This window comes from Talaromyces amestolkiae, assembly GCF_001896365.1.
Source record: "Talaromyces amestolkiae strain CIB chromosome Unknown scaffold5.1, whole genome shotgun sequence".
NCBI lineage: Eukaryota > Fungi > Ascomycota > Eurotiomycetes > Eurotiales > Trichocomaceae > Talaromyces > Talaromyces amestolkiae.
This window is the reverse complement of record NW_024468041.1, coordinates 1268435-1284474: the sequence shown is the minus strand read 5'-3', so window position 1 is coordinate 1284474 and position 16040 is coordinate 1268435. Positions and strand designations below refer to the sequence as shown.

At 45.8% G+C, this 16040-nt stretch overlaps 6 protein-coding genes across 6 annotated transcripts in view; 4 read left to right on the top strand and 2 right to left on the bottom strand.

The window, feature by feature from the left end:
• Positions 1-126: 126 nt before the first annotated feature.
• BHQ10_003525 (uncharacterized protein) lies at positions 127-1393 on the top strand (the record flags this gene model as incomplete). Its single annotated transcript, XM_040875791.1, has 5 exons — positions 127-129; positions 179-371; positions 432-579; positions 630-861; positions 914-1393. 5 exons carry the CDS (start codon positions 127-129, stop codon positions 1391-1393), a joined length of 1056 nt encoding a protein of 351 aa, XP_040732029.1.
• Positions 1394-1639: 246 nt separating this feature from the next.
• BHQ10_003524 (uncharacterized protein) lies at positions 1640-3321 on the bottom strand (the record flags this gene model as incomplete). Its single annotated transcript, XM_040875790.1, has 7 exons — positions 1640-1643; positions 1700-1954; positions 2008-2028; positions 2297-2597; positions 2657-2951; positions 3005-3079; positions 3133-3321. The coding sequence occupies 7 exons, from the start codon at positions 3319-3321 to the stop codon at positions 1640-1642; spliced, it is 1140 nt and encodes a 379-aa protein (XP_040732028.1).
• Positions 3322-4595: 1274 nt separating this feature from the next.
• Positions 4596-8032, top strand: BHQ10_003523 (uncharacterized protein; the record flags this gene model as incomplete). The annotated part of the gene is made up of 9 exons (XM_040875789.1): positions 4596-5144; positions 5196-5396; positions 5451-5540; positions 5595-5645; positions 5694-5809; positions 5864-6714; positions 6793-6925; positions 7033-7087; positions 7142-8032. 9 exons carry the CDS (start codon positions 4596-4598, stop codon positions 8030-8032), a joined length of 2937 nt encoding a protein of 978 aa, XP_040732027.1.
• Positions 8033-9754: 1722 nt separating this feature from the next.
• Positions 9755-12554, top strand: BHQ10_003522 (uncharacterized protein; the record flags this gene model as incomplete). Its single annotated transcript, XM_040875788.1, has 2 exons — positions 9755-10342; positions 10389-12554. The coding sequence occupies 2 exons, from the start codon at positions 9755-9757 to the stop codon at positions 12552-12554; spliced, it is 2754 nt and encodes a 917-aa protein (XP_040732026.1).
• Positions 12555-13595: 1041 nt separating this feature from the next.
• BHQ10_003521 (uncharacterized protein) lies at positions 13596-14382 on the bottom strand (the record flags this gene model as incomplete). Its single annotated transcript, XM_040875787.1, has 4 exons — positions 13596-13856; positions 13920-14048; positions 14108-14205; positions 14262-14382. The coding sequence occupies 4 exons, from the start codon at positions 14380-14382 to the stop codon at positions 13596-13598; spliced, it is 609 nt and encodes a 202-aa protein (XP_040732025.1).
• A 1398-nt stretch (positions 14383-15780) lies between these two features.
• BHQ10_003520 (uncharacterized protein) overlaps positions 15781-16040 on the top strand; it is a gene marked incomplete at both ends in the record, with an annotated part of 589 nt that continues 329 nt past the window's right edge. The window contains 2 exons of the mRNA XM_040875786.1: positions 15781-15841; positions 15900-16040. The exon at positions 15900-16040 is cut by the window's right edge and continues 329 nt beyond it. Of these exons, the coding sequence (XP_040732024.1) occupies positions 15781-15841; positions 15900-16040 (202 nt within the window). The remainder of the gene's footprint in view (positions 15842-15899) is intronic.

Genomic DNA, 16040 nt, shown 5'->3' with positions numbered 1-16040 from the left:
TAATTTTGGGGAAGTCTAGTCTGAATCGGTACAATGCAATCATGCTCGATATATAAGTGCTACAACGAATATCTTGGAGATTTGCCGTCTACCACGCAATCGATATAAATCTTTTGGTGATCCATTATGGTATGAAATTCTGGCTTTTTGTCTGCGTAACCATACTTATGTCCGATAGGCGGCGAAGAAAGTCCATTCAAATCGCGGAGCATCTGTACCGGACTCCATCGCAGTCGGCGATGGGAAAGAAGTTCTAGCGGAGTGGCAGAAGCGCTGTGGTATCAAGAAAGAGGATCAGATTCGTCTTGTCAAATTGAGCCACATGAGGTATCAGCACCCGGATCTCGAAAAGATCACTGATTTTTTACTTGGTTAATCACCTTGCTCTAGGATTATTAGTATTACTGGCTCACTAAGTTTATAATCCGCAGATTTTGGAATGGAAGTAGCTCAGCGGACAGAGAACCAAATTTGGTTTCGCGGATACGGCAGTGATCAATACGTTTATTATGCCCGGAAGGGCCCAAAGCAATTTCTTGGAGCTTCATTTCAGGTAGAGACCTATCAAGATCTAGAAAAGTGAGTACAAGTCTACGGTCTGATTGGATTTATTACTAAGATACATTCAGAGCTGCTCAACTTCCAACGGCTGGAGAAATCCAAGAGATGAAGGATGCTCCAGGGGGCGGATACATTCTTACCTTATTTGACCCTGAAAACATTCCTGTCAATCTCATGTTCGACCAGTCACCTGCAAAGCCAAACGGATATCCCGAGAAACTCATAATCAACCACGAAAACGATAAACCACGAGTTCTCAAGTTCCAGCGTTTCGATCCCGGTCCGGCTGCTGTACACAAGGTATTCAAGTCGAGTCCGAAGTCTATCTATCTATCGCTAATTTTCTATGTAGCTGGGTCACTTTGGGTTATGTGTCCAAAAGTTCCAGGAAATGGTCGACTTCTACACCACCAACTTCAACATCGCCCCTACCGACTTTCTCTACGTCGAAAAGGAAGGCGAGAAACAAAACGTCGCTATGTTCGCTCACATTGATCGTGGCCAGGACCTGGTCGACCATCACAGCTTCTTCCTCAGCGGCAACCCGACCACACATGTTCATCACTGTTCCTTTGAAGTTCATGACTATGACACACAACATCTGGGTCACCAATGGCTCGCAAAGCAAGGCTACGAGTCTGTCTGGGGCGTGGGAAGGCACATTCTTGGCTCACAAATCTTTGATTACTGGTGGGATACTACGGGAAATATGATTGAGCATTATGCGGATGGGGATCTGGTTAACGAGAATACACCTATTGGGTATGGGCCGGCAGGGCATGAGTCGTTAGCGGTTTGGGGTCCAGAAGTGCCTGCTACGTTTTTGAATTAGCTTGTCATGCCATTAATTCATCTAGCAATTCAATCCTTGTTATTCATTGACGGTTTCCCCAAAGTTATTTACTACTGTTACTGTTTAGATAAGGAGTGTGCGTCAAATTTCTCTCCATTACAACATTTGCCTTCATTGACAATTCGATCTACCTGGCAGTTCAGCCAAATCCACACTCGTAAGACTATGATCAGATTCATGATCTCCCGGAAATCCGGCATTCAACTTATGAAGACAACCGTCCCTCTACCTGCAAGACATTAGCAGAGACATTGAGCCGAGAGCTGTAGTCAAGGAAAGTCATACCTTCGACCGTCATCGTTCAGATCACACTCCTCCACATCGTAGACTGCGTAATGAGGTGCGCGGTTCCCTCCCTGGTCAACAGACGAAGTGAGGTTTTGGATGAAAGCGTCATGGTCCTTATCCAAAGAAGTCTCCTTTACGATGACGGAACTTTTATCTTCGGAGATTTTGTAAATGACAAAGGTAAGCTTATCTGGTCCTTTCGTAAAGGCGAACTCGTTGAATGCAGTTATGCATTCGTTCGGGAAACTGACACTGATTTCTAGTCAAATAAATGCCTAGCCTTCAATTCTGCTATTAGAACTCACCCTGATGGAAGCTCACGCTCGCTAGAATAAGAAGTGGTCAATTGTTTTGTCTCATATGGTTGATGGTAAAATGACTAAAATATTGACTGGGACGAACACTATTATAAAAGCAGTAATAAGAACGTCCGAAAAATTATGTTAAATAAAGTCATACTCGCTCTACACATCATTGTTTTCATTGTTGTGAGTTATATTCTTGGAGGTCGGATGCCCGAGTCCGTCGGAGGGGAGCCACTGAGAGTACCATTACCTCATAATCTATATGGAGCTATAGGAAAATTGAATCTACAAATTCTCATAGCGAACCTTATTCACTAAAGTCCCGATCTGATCAATCTTGACTGAAATCTCATCACCATCCCTGAGCACGACTCTCGGTTGACGGAAATAGCCAATCCCTGCAGGGGTACCAGTCAAGAAAATCGTGCCTGCCTCCAAAGTAGTCCCCTGTGAAAGATAGGAGATTTGCTTTTTGATGTTGAAGATCATATTGCTCGTATGGCCATCTTGAACTGTGGTTCCGTTGTGAATGGCTTTGATACCGAGTGTCTGGGGGTCATTGATGACGGAGGGAGCGACGAGAACAGGACCTAGCAGCTCACCTCTTAGTATCCATACACAATCAATGAAGAAGTCATCAGGAACTAACCGATTGGACAACTTCCATCAAGACCCTTAGAAAAAGACCACTGGGCCGTAAGCAACTGCAATGTGCGGGCTGATACATCATTCGACGCGGTGTAGCCTAGCACATAATCCAAGGCATCCTCTTCGCTTATGTTCTTTCCTGTCTTGCCAATGACCATGCAAAGCTCGGCTTCGTAATCGCTCGTATCGTCCTGTGCGCATTTCGGGATGTTGATTGCGGCGGGATAAGGTCCGCTGAGGGCCGTTCTGGGCTTTGTGAAGAGGATTGGGACTTTGGGGATGGGTAGGCTTGCTTCCTATCGCACAAGTAAGTAACAAATTAGTGTGTGTTGTTAATGTCATGGGTTACCTGGGCGTGGTCCGTATAATTCAATCCTAAGCATCGAATGTAGCTACATTGATCTCTAGAAACTGGAGAGAGAAGCTACACAAATGTCAGTTGAGTTATTCAGTAACTTTCAGTTATCGGGCAATTACTTGTTTGACGTGGAGGATTTCCTTGGTTACTTTGCCGTCGAAAATTGTTCCGTCGATCAAATACACTGGTATATCCTTGCCTTCTGCGCTGTCTAGACCAACATCTCGAGTAGTATCAACAAGCTGGCCGAGATGCTCCTGGCTATCTTCGACAGCGATGAAGCGGACTAGATGTGTCCACGAAGGCATGATGGCCGTATTGGCAATAAAAGTTGATGTTCAAGTTTTGAAAGGAGGCTCGTTAGCTGACAATGTATTATAGCCGGACTTGCACAATACTTATGCCGATTCCTACCCTTCGTCGTGGCTACTTTTCCCCTCCAGAATATTCTTTTGGTGATGGCCCATATCCGTGTTCACTCGTAAATCCGGTGATTTGATCGAAGCTTAATAAAGCGGGACAGTTCAAGCATTGCGGGACGCTATCAACGGCGGGACGTGTTCTACGGTGGCCCTAAGCGGACAGCATCTTCCATTTGGTGTAACAGTCGAGACAAAATTTATGTATCTGGCTGGTCTGGTGATATAAATTTGTTTTTTTCTTTTGCGCCCCAATATGACATAGATCGATATCAAGTACGTGTGCTGTTTGGAATTTTCTTTACTTAGAGAGCTTCTGCCGATACTGAGGACACAACAGGCAGCTAGGCGAGATTTGTTTTAAAACATTCTTAGAGCTACGTCCAATGCGATTAGAAGCAGGAACTAGGATCATCAAGAGACAACAGTACGAAGAAGACATCTCATTCATGGTTAGCATTGTACACATGGGTTTCGGACCATGGAGTTTTAATATGCCCGTGCCATTTTACAACCAAAACCTGTTCATAATAAACATATTAGATTGAAATGACTGTGCAATGGCTTCCTTTATACAATGTGGTTCGTTAATAGTTGGGTCTGACCGTTTGCTCCAACTGGACATGTGGGGCCCCGCACTTTCCTCAAGCTCATCCCCGGCTTCAACCTCAACTCTTCTCTTATCTTGCCAATGATCTAGCAAGACGATATCAGGATCAATCGAATATGGTCAATAGACGAGGTTCTAGAAAGGAGCGAATCTGTCCTTGGTGCTCGCAATCGTTCACCAAGGATGAGCATCTCGCGAGGCATATTCGGAGCCATACGAAGGAGAAACCATTTTCTTGCACGACGTGTAGGAAGTCTTTCACGCGACAGTCGGTATCTATCCTCTATTGGTGCTCAGATTTTTACTGAGAATAAACAGTGACTCCCTTTTACGACACGCAAGATCGCATCTAGAAGAAGAACAGCGAGCGCGTCATTCGCACCATTCGGCTGAGGAGGATTTGTCATCTCAAGCGGCGGACACCCTCTCAGACCTACTCAATCCTAATGTTGATACAGATAATTCAAGAATTTTCCAGTCAAATGCTGCAATAACAACACCGTCATTCACTCAATCATCGCCATCAACTCAGGGCCATCAAGGTGTTCATCCTATGCCTTATGAATATGACTCGACGCTGGACGTGGGAGGGTTGACCAGCTGGTCTGCACCAAGTTCCGCACAGCCGATAAATAACAACGATCAGTTCCCACTTCTGACCGGTAACCTGGACAGATCTGAAGCGACTCACATCAGCATGGCAACCTCTTGGATGTTTAGTCCCAGTCATCAATTCCCTGGGTGGCTGGTCGATGAGGATTTCGATCTCAGTGCTTTGTGTGCAACCATACCACCTTCTGGGACATCACTTCCAATGGATTTGTCCGGTCAGGGGTTCTTCGCTAGTGACAGACTTCAGATGAACGACAGCAGTGACAGAAACATAATTATCGCAGCCTCCTCGGATGTTATCAGTGAGTCGAAAGAAGAGAGGGTTAAAAGGTCTTGGTTTACGTATCTGGGTACAGAGCGGAGTGGCCAGATTACTCCGGACGGGATAAACCAACCCACCAGTGTGGATGAGCGATACAGGGAGGATTTATCTCGTGAACTTCAGCAGCGACGGATAACCTACGAGCCACTTCCGTCTATTGATTTTTTGGTAGCAACCGCTCAGAGTGAATCAGAAAGGTCTTGCAGCTGACTATTATAGAACTTGTGCATTCAAATGTACTTTACGCGATTTCACCCGATCTTTCCCATTGTGCATGCACCAACATTTCGACCATCTGCGAAGCGGTCTTTGCTGTTGATTTCAATATGCTCGGTGGGGAGTCTGTTCTTGGGATCGCCATATGCCGTGACTCAAGGTAACAGACTGTTTGAGCGATTAAACAAAGCTATTCTTGCATCGGTATGCTGAACCCATGTTTTGTCATTCAATATACGCTAATGGTATCGTTTACAGTGGGAGATGTACTTTGTGCGAGGCGCGCCAGAAGCGCTTGCGATGACTCAAGCTGCTTTGTTGGGGCAGACATTTGCCCTGCTTTCAGGAGTAAGTTCCTAGCCATTAGGGGTACCATCTGCGAGCTGAATGATCCTATGACAGAATCCAAGACACATTGTGTTATTTCAAACATTTCACGGGACTCTCATAGCAGTGAGTTCAAACAACCGATATGTCTTACGAGATACTTATCAGGGATAGTGGGCTCGAAGACAGAATATGTTCAATCAAGACCTGGCGACTATATACCCTAGTGGCATGCAAACAGATGCTGAAGCTTCATGGAGGCGATGGATCTATGACGAGGAGAAAAGACGGTATGTCTGGGGAAGAATAATTATAATTACAAGCGTGTGTTGATATCCTTATAGGGTTGCAGTTGGTCTTCGCATCCATGATTCAGAAGCCGCAGAATTATTTATGACCGAGCCATTTCTACGGTGTTCAGCGGCCGCATCGGCAATTGCCTCGAACGAGCTGTGGAGTGCACCAACTTCCAGTGCTTGGGTGCACGCTTTAGATGAGCGCAGGCATCAACAGATGGTCAACTCAGGATACAGCCCACCACTATCTACCGACCAAACAGATGGAGATGCATTGGCTACGTACCCAGCCTTTGCACTCTATGCTTTTCTAGAAGGAAAGACAAGTCAAATCATGGAGCGGTTGTCATCACAAGAATCACTAAACAAAATCTCGCAGGAGGTCACGCCAACACTGATTACTATCTACAACAGTCGCCTTCATCAAAATTCCCAGTCAGATGACTTCAGTCTAAAGGCAATGTGGCATTCAATGTTCATGATCCTGTATTGCAACATGAATAAACTTGAGTGCGCCGTTGGGCGGGAAGGATACGAAAAGGCGCAAGAGCACCTCGAGTACGCCACTACATGGGCATCTTCTATGGACGGCCATCGATGCGCCATTCATGCAGCTTTGATTCTCCGACATCTACAACGCATACCAATCGGACAAGAACCGGGTATACATGTACCGCGATTACTTTGTCACTCTGCACTGATTTGGTACGCTTATACACGATTTGGCCGAGATGACAGCTCTATGTTTACCAACGATGGACTGAACTTCTCAGAGCTGCAAAGTACTGGCATCGACGCAGCAAGAGTATTGTTCGCCGCTAATGGATTCAAAAAGAGTCGACCCACCACCTCGGAGTCGAGTACATTGTTCCATTTGATTGATCTTTTAGCACGACTTGGTCATTGGGGGATAAGTCAAAAAATAGCATCGCTATTTTCTGTTTTGGTCCATAATGACGATGTCTGAGACTGGCCAGGATTTCGGTGTACCATTTACCCCGTGATTTTCCAATCCGGGGATGACCACGGTTTCCCGCCGACAGAATGGGGCGTCCCGCGGCGGGACACAATGGCTGGGAACGATCCTATTTCAAAGGTTTCCCAATTTCAGTATGCMCCATCGACACTTTGCGAGCCATTAGCATCTACTTGCTATTAAAAATGCCCCTCGAAGAACGTATTGATACTCATGCGCACCTCCTGCCGCCGTTCTATAGACAAGCGTGCATAGATGCCGGTTATGAGAAACCAGATGGCATGCCGGAGCTGCCGGTAAGGATTCACATCCCTTCGACATACTCGATACTCTCTAGCTAACATACCTAGGAATGGGACATTGAAACTCACCTCAGTTTGATGCAAAAAGTAAACATCAGCAAGTCCATCTTATCAATCAGCTCACCCGGCACACACCTCATTCATGGAAACCACAAAGTCGCGCGTGAACTCACCCGTTTGTGTAACGAGTACATGTTGGATTTGGTCTCCCAGTATCCATCAAAACTGGGTTTCTGGGCATCTTTACCTCTTCCGGATGTTGAGGGAAGTTTAGAGGAAATTGCATACGCGTTCGACAAACTGAATGCCAACGGCATCACGCTCGAGACAAATCACCATGGCGTATATCTCGGCGACCCAAAATTTGCGTCTATATTCGAAGAACTGAATAAAAGACACGCTAAAGTGTTTATCCACCCTACCACCCCATGTGTCCTTCAGGGAGACCACGATCATCCAAAATCAGTAGCAGCGACTCCATTAACCCAGTTCCCTAACCCGGTTTTTGAATTTTTGTTCGACACCGCCCGCGCAGTCATAAACCTTTTCACGTCAGGAACAATTTCGCGCTGTCCAAACATCATATTCATAATCCCGCATGCCGGTGGCGCAGTGCTGCCTCTAGTCGAACGTTTTACTTCATTTGGGCGCCTTATCGGCGCAGACCAAAGCCTCACCGCACAGATGATCAAAGATGCATTCTCGCGACAGTTCTATTTTGATCTTGCGGGCTTCCCGTTCCCGGATCAGATTAAGGAGTTGCTATTATATGTCAAAATGGATAGATTATTGTATGGAAGCGACTATCCGTTTACGCCTGAAATGGCTGTTCTGGGATTGGCGAATGTGATGACGACGGAAATGCGAAAGATGTGGGAAGATGAAAAAGAACGAGAGATGATATTGTCGGGGAATGCGAGGAGGTTGTTATCTTCTTAGCTATGACTTAACGCGTTAATTCAAGCCGAGTCTAACTCTAGTAACCCTAGTATTCCTAGTTGGCTGTCAACCTCGGGATCCGCTTGAAACCGACGGGACACTTGACAGGGATATCCGAGCGCTCAGCCACTACTGTACGTACTACGTATCGTTTTGACCCTTGACAAAAGACAAATTTAATGTTTCACTTAGAGTGGGTATTGAGCACAATCAGTTGAATTCACAACGTCGATCCCGTCACCTTGAAAAGTGATTGGAAGTGTGCTTTGTATACCATGCATAAGTCGGACAGTGTGGTGTGCCGCGATAGGATCTCGGACAGAGGCCAGCACCAAATCCTCATACTAGGCTCGTAGTACTGATAGTAGTACATGCTTTACATAAATTGGACAACTCAGTGCGGGGTTTGAGCTACTAGATGAATAGCTTCGTTGATCCGGTTGAATCGATTGAACCTATTATTCCTTGGAGATTCATTGGTCGGTGGCATGAATTTACCAAAGAAGTTGATATCCTCCGAGCCTAGGTATACCTCGACGACGACGTCATACTGCCTATCCCAGAGACGAAAGCTGTTTCACGACGCAAGCATGTGGACCGGAAGTCCACGGAAGACCAAAAGAGTCAAGACAAGCGAGTCATTTAAGATCTTCGACGGAGAAATACAAAAGGAGAAGGGAAGTGACAAGTGAGGTGGACATGGAAAAGGAATCCGAAGCCGACTGCAACAGTGAACGGTCATCGCGGCAGGAGCAGCGCTGCATGGATGAAATGAAAATTTTAGGTGTGGCGGCAGGACCGAGTGGCTATTGGCTGTGTACCTATTCATAGCAGCAGATGCCGCAGTTCATATTGGTGGCTTGATATAGCATGTCAATCATAATACCAGATTGAGTGCATGGGATGGAACAGTCAGATAGAGAAAAGAAACAACTTTATCAAAACATTTTAAGATCCTCCCGGACTATGGTAGAGGTAGACCAAAAGGAACACATCACGAATGTCAAAGGAGAGTTTTGATTGGGCCAGGGCTGGTGTCGCCACGTGATTGGACGGCTGCTGCCTCAGGCACGATGACGCAGCCTCCTGCAGCAGATCGACTGCCAAGAAACGCCAAGACGGTCCGTCGTCGGGCTTTTTCTTTCTTTTTTCTCCTTGATCTCACCTCTCAATAGATGGCATTGACTGACTGACTGACTGACAGTTGAAGGCTTGAAGATCCCACAGAAAGAGAGATCAGATTGACGTGTTCCGATGGTTCGCTTCTGGCCAGGCCTGTAGATGTTCCAGGACCGCTGAATCAGTGGATACTGGACACACCCTAAAACTCTGCTCGGTGCCACTGGCCACTGAGGACTATCTCTTCAAACCTATCAGTGATGGCGTTCACTAGCAGTGGAGATGTGGGCTCAAGATGATCTGGACTCCGGCTGTGGCATTGACGTTGCCTCCGCAGATTTACAGATGTGAGCTCTTTTCTTTCCTCTGCTTCCTGCATCTTTTTAATTTCTTTTTATTCTGTACATATCTCTTTATTTTACTATTTCTTTTGTTACATACGAGGATTATTCGGCGACCAGCATCTCGAGGCGGAGGGGTCTTTACAATTCTACCATACACTCACTACATCACACTCGTTTGTTTTAACCACACTCTTGCTGTACACGATAGCAAGAGAACAAATACTATCACGCTGGTCATTGACCAGATTCCACCGCCACAATGTCCACCCCAATACACGAGATCGACGAACCGAGGTATTCGACCAGTACCACTCGTTTCCCCGAAATCGACGAAGAAGAAGACGAATACCGTGGCAGAGACAATCTAAGGCTGGATACATTGAATGTGACCTCGTCAAATGCAAGAACCGATCCATCACCATCGGCTGTCCGTGAGCAGGCTCTACGGCTAGACGACGACCTGGCTGTATTGCAAGCGGAGCGAGTAGTTTCAAACTCACAACGAAGTGAAGAACACAACAGTGAAGGAACCTCACTACGTCAAATCCGTTCGCGAACTGAGCCTGTAGATGAGTTTGATATTGCTACAAATCCGCTGCACGAAACTGCGGCGATTTACAATGCGCCGGAGGATCCTCATACCAGTATAGCGAAAATCTTGAAAAGGATTCATAGCTCGAGTTTTCTTGTTCGCTATTTCTTTTACATCACGCCTTTGACGCTGATTTTGTTGATTCCGCTTCTACTGGGTGCGTTGGTTTTCAAGTCGGCCAATGTTGGAGGCGTGAGATTGTTGTGGTTTTCCGTCTGGTTGGAAATCTTTTGGTTGACGCTTTGGGCAGGAAGAGTATGTTCCTCCCTAGTATCACTATCTCATCATACTAACGAGTCAGATTACTGCAAAATGTTTTCCTCCCGTGTTCAGCATCGGGTCGTCTATCTTTACCAACAACTCCAAGAAATATCGCGATCTTGCCAGAGAGTTGGAACTGCCTTTCACGCTCTTTTTCTGGTGGCTAGGAGTAGAGATATCCTTTTTGCCGACCATGATTAACCATCATGTCGATGGCAGCACATCGGTCAGGGAATGGGAGAGCACGATGAACAAGGTTATCATCTCAATATTCGTCGGCGCCATTCTTAACTTGATCGAAAAGATCATCATCCAGTTGATTGCCATCAGCTTCCATACTCGTACATATGCTGATCGAATCGAAATCAACAAGTTTCAAATTTCAAATTTGACGAAACTTTATGCTTACTCTAGGGAGATGATTTCTGAAAAGGACGAGGATTTCGAAGAGCATGGTAGCGGAACACAATCTGGTACCAAAACGCCTTTGAACGTTGCCGGTACGGCTTTGAAAGTTGGCAAAAAGACCTTGAACAAGGTCGGAGATATGGCAGGAGCCGTTGCGGGCGATTTCACCGGCAAGAAAATCAATAAGAGCAGCCACCCGCATCAAGTGGTACTCACTCTACTTAGTACCAACACAGGCGGCCAGGTATTGGCACGGAGACTGTACCGTACATTTGTCCGAACTGGTTTCGACACCATCTTCTCTGGAGACTTGAAATCTGCTTTTGACAATAACGAGGAAGCGGAAGCTGCTTTCACCATGTTCGACAAGGATATGAATGGCGATATCTCTATGGAAGAGCTGGAATCTGTCTGTGTTGAGATTGGTCGTGAAAGAAAATCAATTACTGCTTCTTTGAAGGATTTGGACTCCGTAGTGTCGAAACTTGACGGTGTGCTCTTCTTTGTCGTCTGTGTCGTCACGCTTTTGGTCTTTTTGTCGCTGATTTCGACATCCGCTGCTGGTGTGTTGACATCGGCCGGTTCCTCCATTCTGGCTCTATCCTGGTTATTCTCCGCTACTGCTCAGGAATTTCTGCAGTCCGTCATATTTGTCTTTGTCAAGCATCCCTTTGATGTCGGTGACAGAGTGACTATCTACGGTAACACAGGTGACGCCATGAAAGGTGATGACTACTTTGTTAAGGAAATATCTCTCCTGTACACCGAGTTCAAGAAGATGCAGGGCCACGTCGTACAAGCGCCAAACAGCTACCTTAACACTTTATTCATCCTGAACCAGCGCCGTTCCGGTGGTCTTGCCGAAGCCGTGCCTGTCATCATCAAATACGGAACTTCCATCGAACAAATGGAAGCGCTACGACAGCGTCTGCTCGAGTTTGTACGCACGGAAAAACGTGAGTACCAATCAAACATTATCACGGAATTGCGAGAAGTCACCGAGGCTTTCTCACTTACTCTCAACGTCGTCTTCTTCTACAAGTCCAACTGGCAAAACGAAGGTCTTCGTCTGCAAAGACGTAACAAATTTATCTGCATGTTGATGTTATCTATGCAAGAAATCGGCATTGAAGGGCCTCGTATGAATCTCCAGGGCGCTCATGTGGACTACCCCTTCCACGTCAACCACCACGGACAACCGCCTAGCTACGCCGCATCCACCAGACCTGGTCCAAGCCAACAGCAATCAACCGAAACCATCCTCGAAGAACGAGATCCAAACCTCCCCGAAAACTCTGCCTACACATCCAGTACCGCCGCTCCCATCCGTCCTCAACACTCTATCCTCCGCAAAGGTTCCATGGCAGCCGCCGCCCGCGCACGCGGGGAATCCCTGAGCCGTCCCGGTCGCCACGTCGATTTCTCGCTCGGGACAAGCGCGTTGTCTGCTAACGATCTCATGGGAGACGTCTTTGAAGACCGAAATCCCTCGCGGCTCGGAGAAGTCGTTCGCAACGCCAATCGTGAGGCGATGGAGCGCCGGATCCGAGAGGATGCTGCGATTTCGCGTGAGAGTCTTTCTTCTTCGTCGCGGGCTGCTGCTGCGTCTGCGTCTGCGGCTGCGGACCATCAGTCGAGAGCATCGATGGAGTCGAGGAACTCGTTTGGTGCTGGACGGCCGAGCCAGTCATCTTCTATGGGTAGGAGTGGATTCTTAGCAAGACTCGGTTCGCATCACAGTCGTGTAAGAAGTACGGATAGTGATGATTTGATGGAGCAGGGGTTGAAGAATCAGTAGCCCCCTTTTTTTATTTCGTGTTTCGATGTTCTCGAGGCGTTGTGGCTCTCATGATGACGTTACTGCATTTACTCATCATCTGTTTATAGTTCGTTTCAAATTGGCGCGTTCTCATAGACATAGATTTTCTCTCAAAGCATTCTGTTCATACTGTATCTTCTGCAACACTTGATAATTCTCAATATATCTAAATCAATATCCATCTTTTTTTTCTAAATCTTTCATATTTATACGGACTGTCAATAGGGGAATTGGCGCGGAATGAACATCATGTCCTTCGAAAGGGGTATTGGAAACAAATTCCGAACCATCAATTTTATGGGTCAACTGGTATTAGTCACGATTCGAATTTCGAAACAAATACAGTCTTGTTATTACCTATAATCTGAATCGATATCTGATGATATCACTACCAGACTATATTTTCGGTTTTCTTTGAAAAATATGCAATAAGTTCACCAAAAATAAAGAGTGGCTGATCATCACCGCTGACTACTATTCATATTTCTTTAGTAGGCATTTTTAGCAGCATAATTCATATACTTCACTAGCATAGAAGCATGGTAGTAGTAGTATTGATACCTGCTAACTTAAAGCTAGCTACTGACTAAGGACGTTATCTAGAGTAAGTATTCCTACCCGGAGGCATGTATTAAAAAGGATATAGGCCTGCCACATCCGGACTATACCTGGATAAGGCGATAGGTTCAAAGATTGCGAACGAAAAATGCGCTCAGAGACGAGTAAAATTTTGTAAGTATTTATAGTCGTGACTTTCGACTCAGGCAAATTCTGATCTTGCCCGAATACGACGGCGCTCGGTAAGAGATGAGTACGAAAATAGAATAGGAAAGCCTTGGCGCGTCAGGGAAAATCAAGTAGGCAGGGATATCTTTTCCATGTCAACTATTCAACGCTAAGCCCTAGTTGCCCTACATCCATAATGGAGAATTCAAAGAACAATCAGGGTTTTCCCTACGATTAGTGATTTTCACTTAATCAGATATATTTAGAAGAATTATTCAAAGTCTAATTACGAACTCAATGGTGACCATGCTCTGACGGCAATGTCTTATTATGCAAATCCTCTTCATAGACCGGCCCATATAAGGGATGACTGACTAGGTTCCCATTTTTGAACGTCCCCATGTCCTTTGCAGGGATGCCCCGTTCGCGAACCCAACTGTCAAAATGCGTCCAGTCAACACAAACCTCATCTGTGCTGATTACAGGCCAAGGGGCCTTGCGTGTATCGAGCCATTTATAGGTCTCAAAGCCTGTTCCAACGTGGCATTGTACGAACTGTCCCGTCATAATTTAGCAACTGGCTTCTAGGGGTGTTACATATATAGGTACAGAACATACTTGTCGCAGGTTATCGACACAGTGGTCTGTGTGATTCTTTATCCATTCTGGCCCGCTCGGGTCTTCGCCGTAGAAATCAGGATGGGCGTAACGATAGATGTTGTATAAGCAGTGAAGCATGTGGTAACTCTAATAGATAATGTCAGTGAGAATTCAACGTCAGATTTAGCAAGTAGTAAGTTTCTTACAATAGGCACAGCAATATAGTCCCCGGATCCATCATTCACCTGAATAGATGATATGTTTGCTTTTTTCATCTCAGCTTCTGGCACCCGCAATGTGTGTGCTAAAGTGGATATATTAGTCCCTCTGTATCTAAGAAGAGAGATTAGGATTTTTTACCTCCATTCATCAGGTACGTCCACTCCTTCTCAATATCTTCAATAGGCGCGCCTTTGAATGGGTTGACGCTCTTGAAGTCGTAATCCACCTCTCGAACCTCATAGCGGTATGCATCATGCATGACACTGTCTGTCAAAGAGGAATACTATATTAGATTACCAAACAGCGTATAAATTTTTTCTCATGACTGTGTGCGACGTACATTTCAAATCATATGGATTTTTCGATTTGCGAAAAGCATTTGGGAACGAAAAACTTCCGATAGCGCCTAATAGAAGCGTGTATACTACCAAAATGGCAATTTGAATGATGACCAATTTTGTGATACTGAGCTTTCCTGCCGAAGCTGGATATTGTTCGATCAAGCTATTTTTATATATGGGACTACTCGAGTCCTCGATGTTATTGCTGCTGTTCTCGTCTTGTGATGCTTCTTCTTGAGTGAGCAAGCTATATCTTTCTCGCAGACTGGCAAACATGGCGACTGCGAGCGCTACATTGGTGAAAGAAAAAAGCTTAGAAATGATGCAAGAGAAGTGGAAGCTATCGTACAATGATGACTAGTTAAGCTACTGGTAGTGAATGCTACTGCGGGGGTCAATGCTTAACCATGTTCGGTAGGTGCTAAGGTGCAGAAATGATAACACTCCCAGCCTACTTACCATCTACGAGTCTATTACCCAGTTTGTGCTAGTCTCCATGATGATATTGTCCTTGCTACGCATGCCTGGATGCCCGCACCCACACAAATGCCTATCAAGCATGGCCACGACATCTGCAAGACCCCGCATGCATTAACCTCGTGGGAACCCTACGAACAAGCTTTTTCAAATTCTCTAGGCATGTCTGCAAGACGTCAAAATCCTCATTGTAAATACCTCATTCCAATTTAGGTAAGGATTTTGTGTGATAAAGCTAAATCCGTAGGCGATGCGGAACACCGGTGCACCAGTTTTCAGCCTGTTTGTTCTAAATTCAGAACGACTGGCGCTGGAACCTACCACATGCAATTTAGACCGCAATCAAAAACAGTCGGTGATCGAACGGACAATCCTATTTCGGTTACGAGCAATTTAGAAGAAGAGTAGTCATGTACGAGCATATAGATTGTAGCGCTAAAGAAGTGGGATAATATTCTTCAGCTCCTGCAAATTGAGTACATGGCAGGTGATTGTTTCCTGGATAGTTCTACAGGCTAACTTGGAACTAATGCCGAGTGGAAATCCTGCTTGCTGCTTCCAGGTAATCAGGTTGGCAGAGCTATGCCTCAAGTAGACTATAATATATGAAAATACGACGTGAGGGGAATTTGTGCATCACGTCTTATCTTTACCAATCAGTGGGCTTTGGAAGCTGTTAATACTCCCGTCTATCCATGAAATGCCGCTTCTCACGAATGCATAAATATACTGACAAGGTAGCTTTGGATTTGACATTCCCTGTCATCCTCGAAATTAGCCAATATATTCTCTGGTTAAGAAATTCCAGGTACTAGTTATAACCCATCCACTACAACAACATGAAGACAAGTATTGTTCTGTCTGCCCTAGTGGGCCTGGGCTTAGCTCTACCAACACCTGGTGAGTGACTATAACACGGAGACTGGAGGAAATACATATCTAAATCAGCATCTTGTAGAACAGAAGCGCGGCGAGGATGACACTGCTGTTGGCGCCAGCATTTTCTGGGGTCGCAGCGAGGACGACACCGCAATTGGTGCTGACATTGTCTGGACACGCAGTGAAGACGACACCGCAATTGGTGCTGACATTGTCTGGA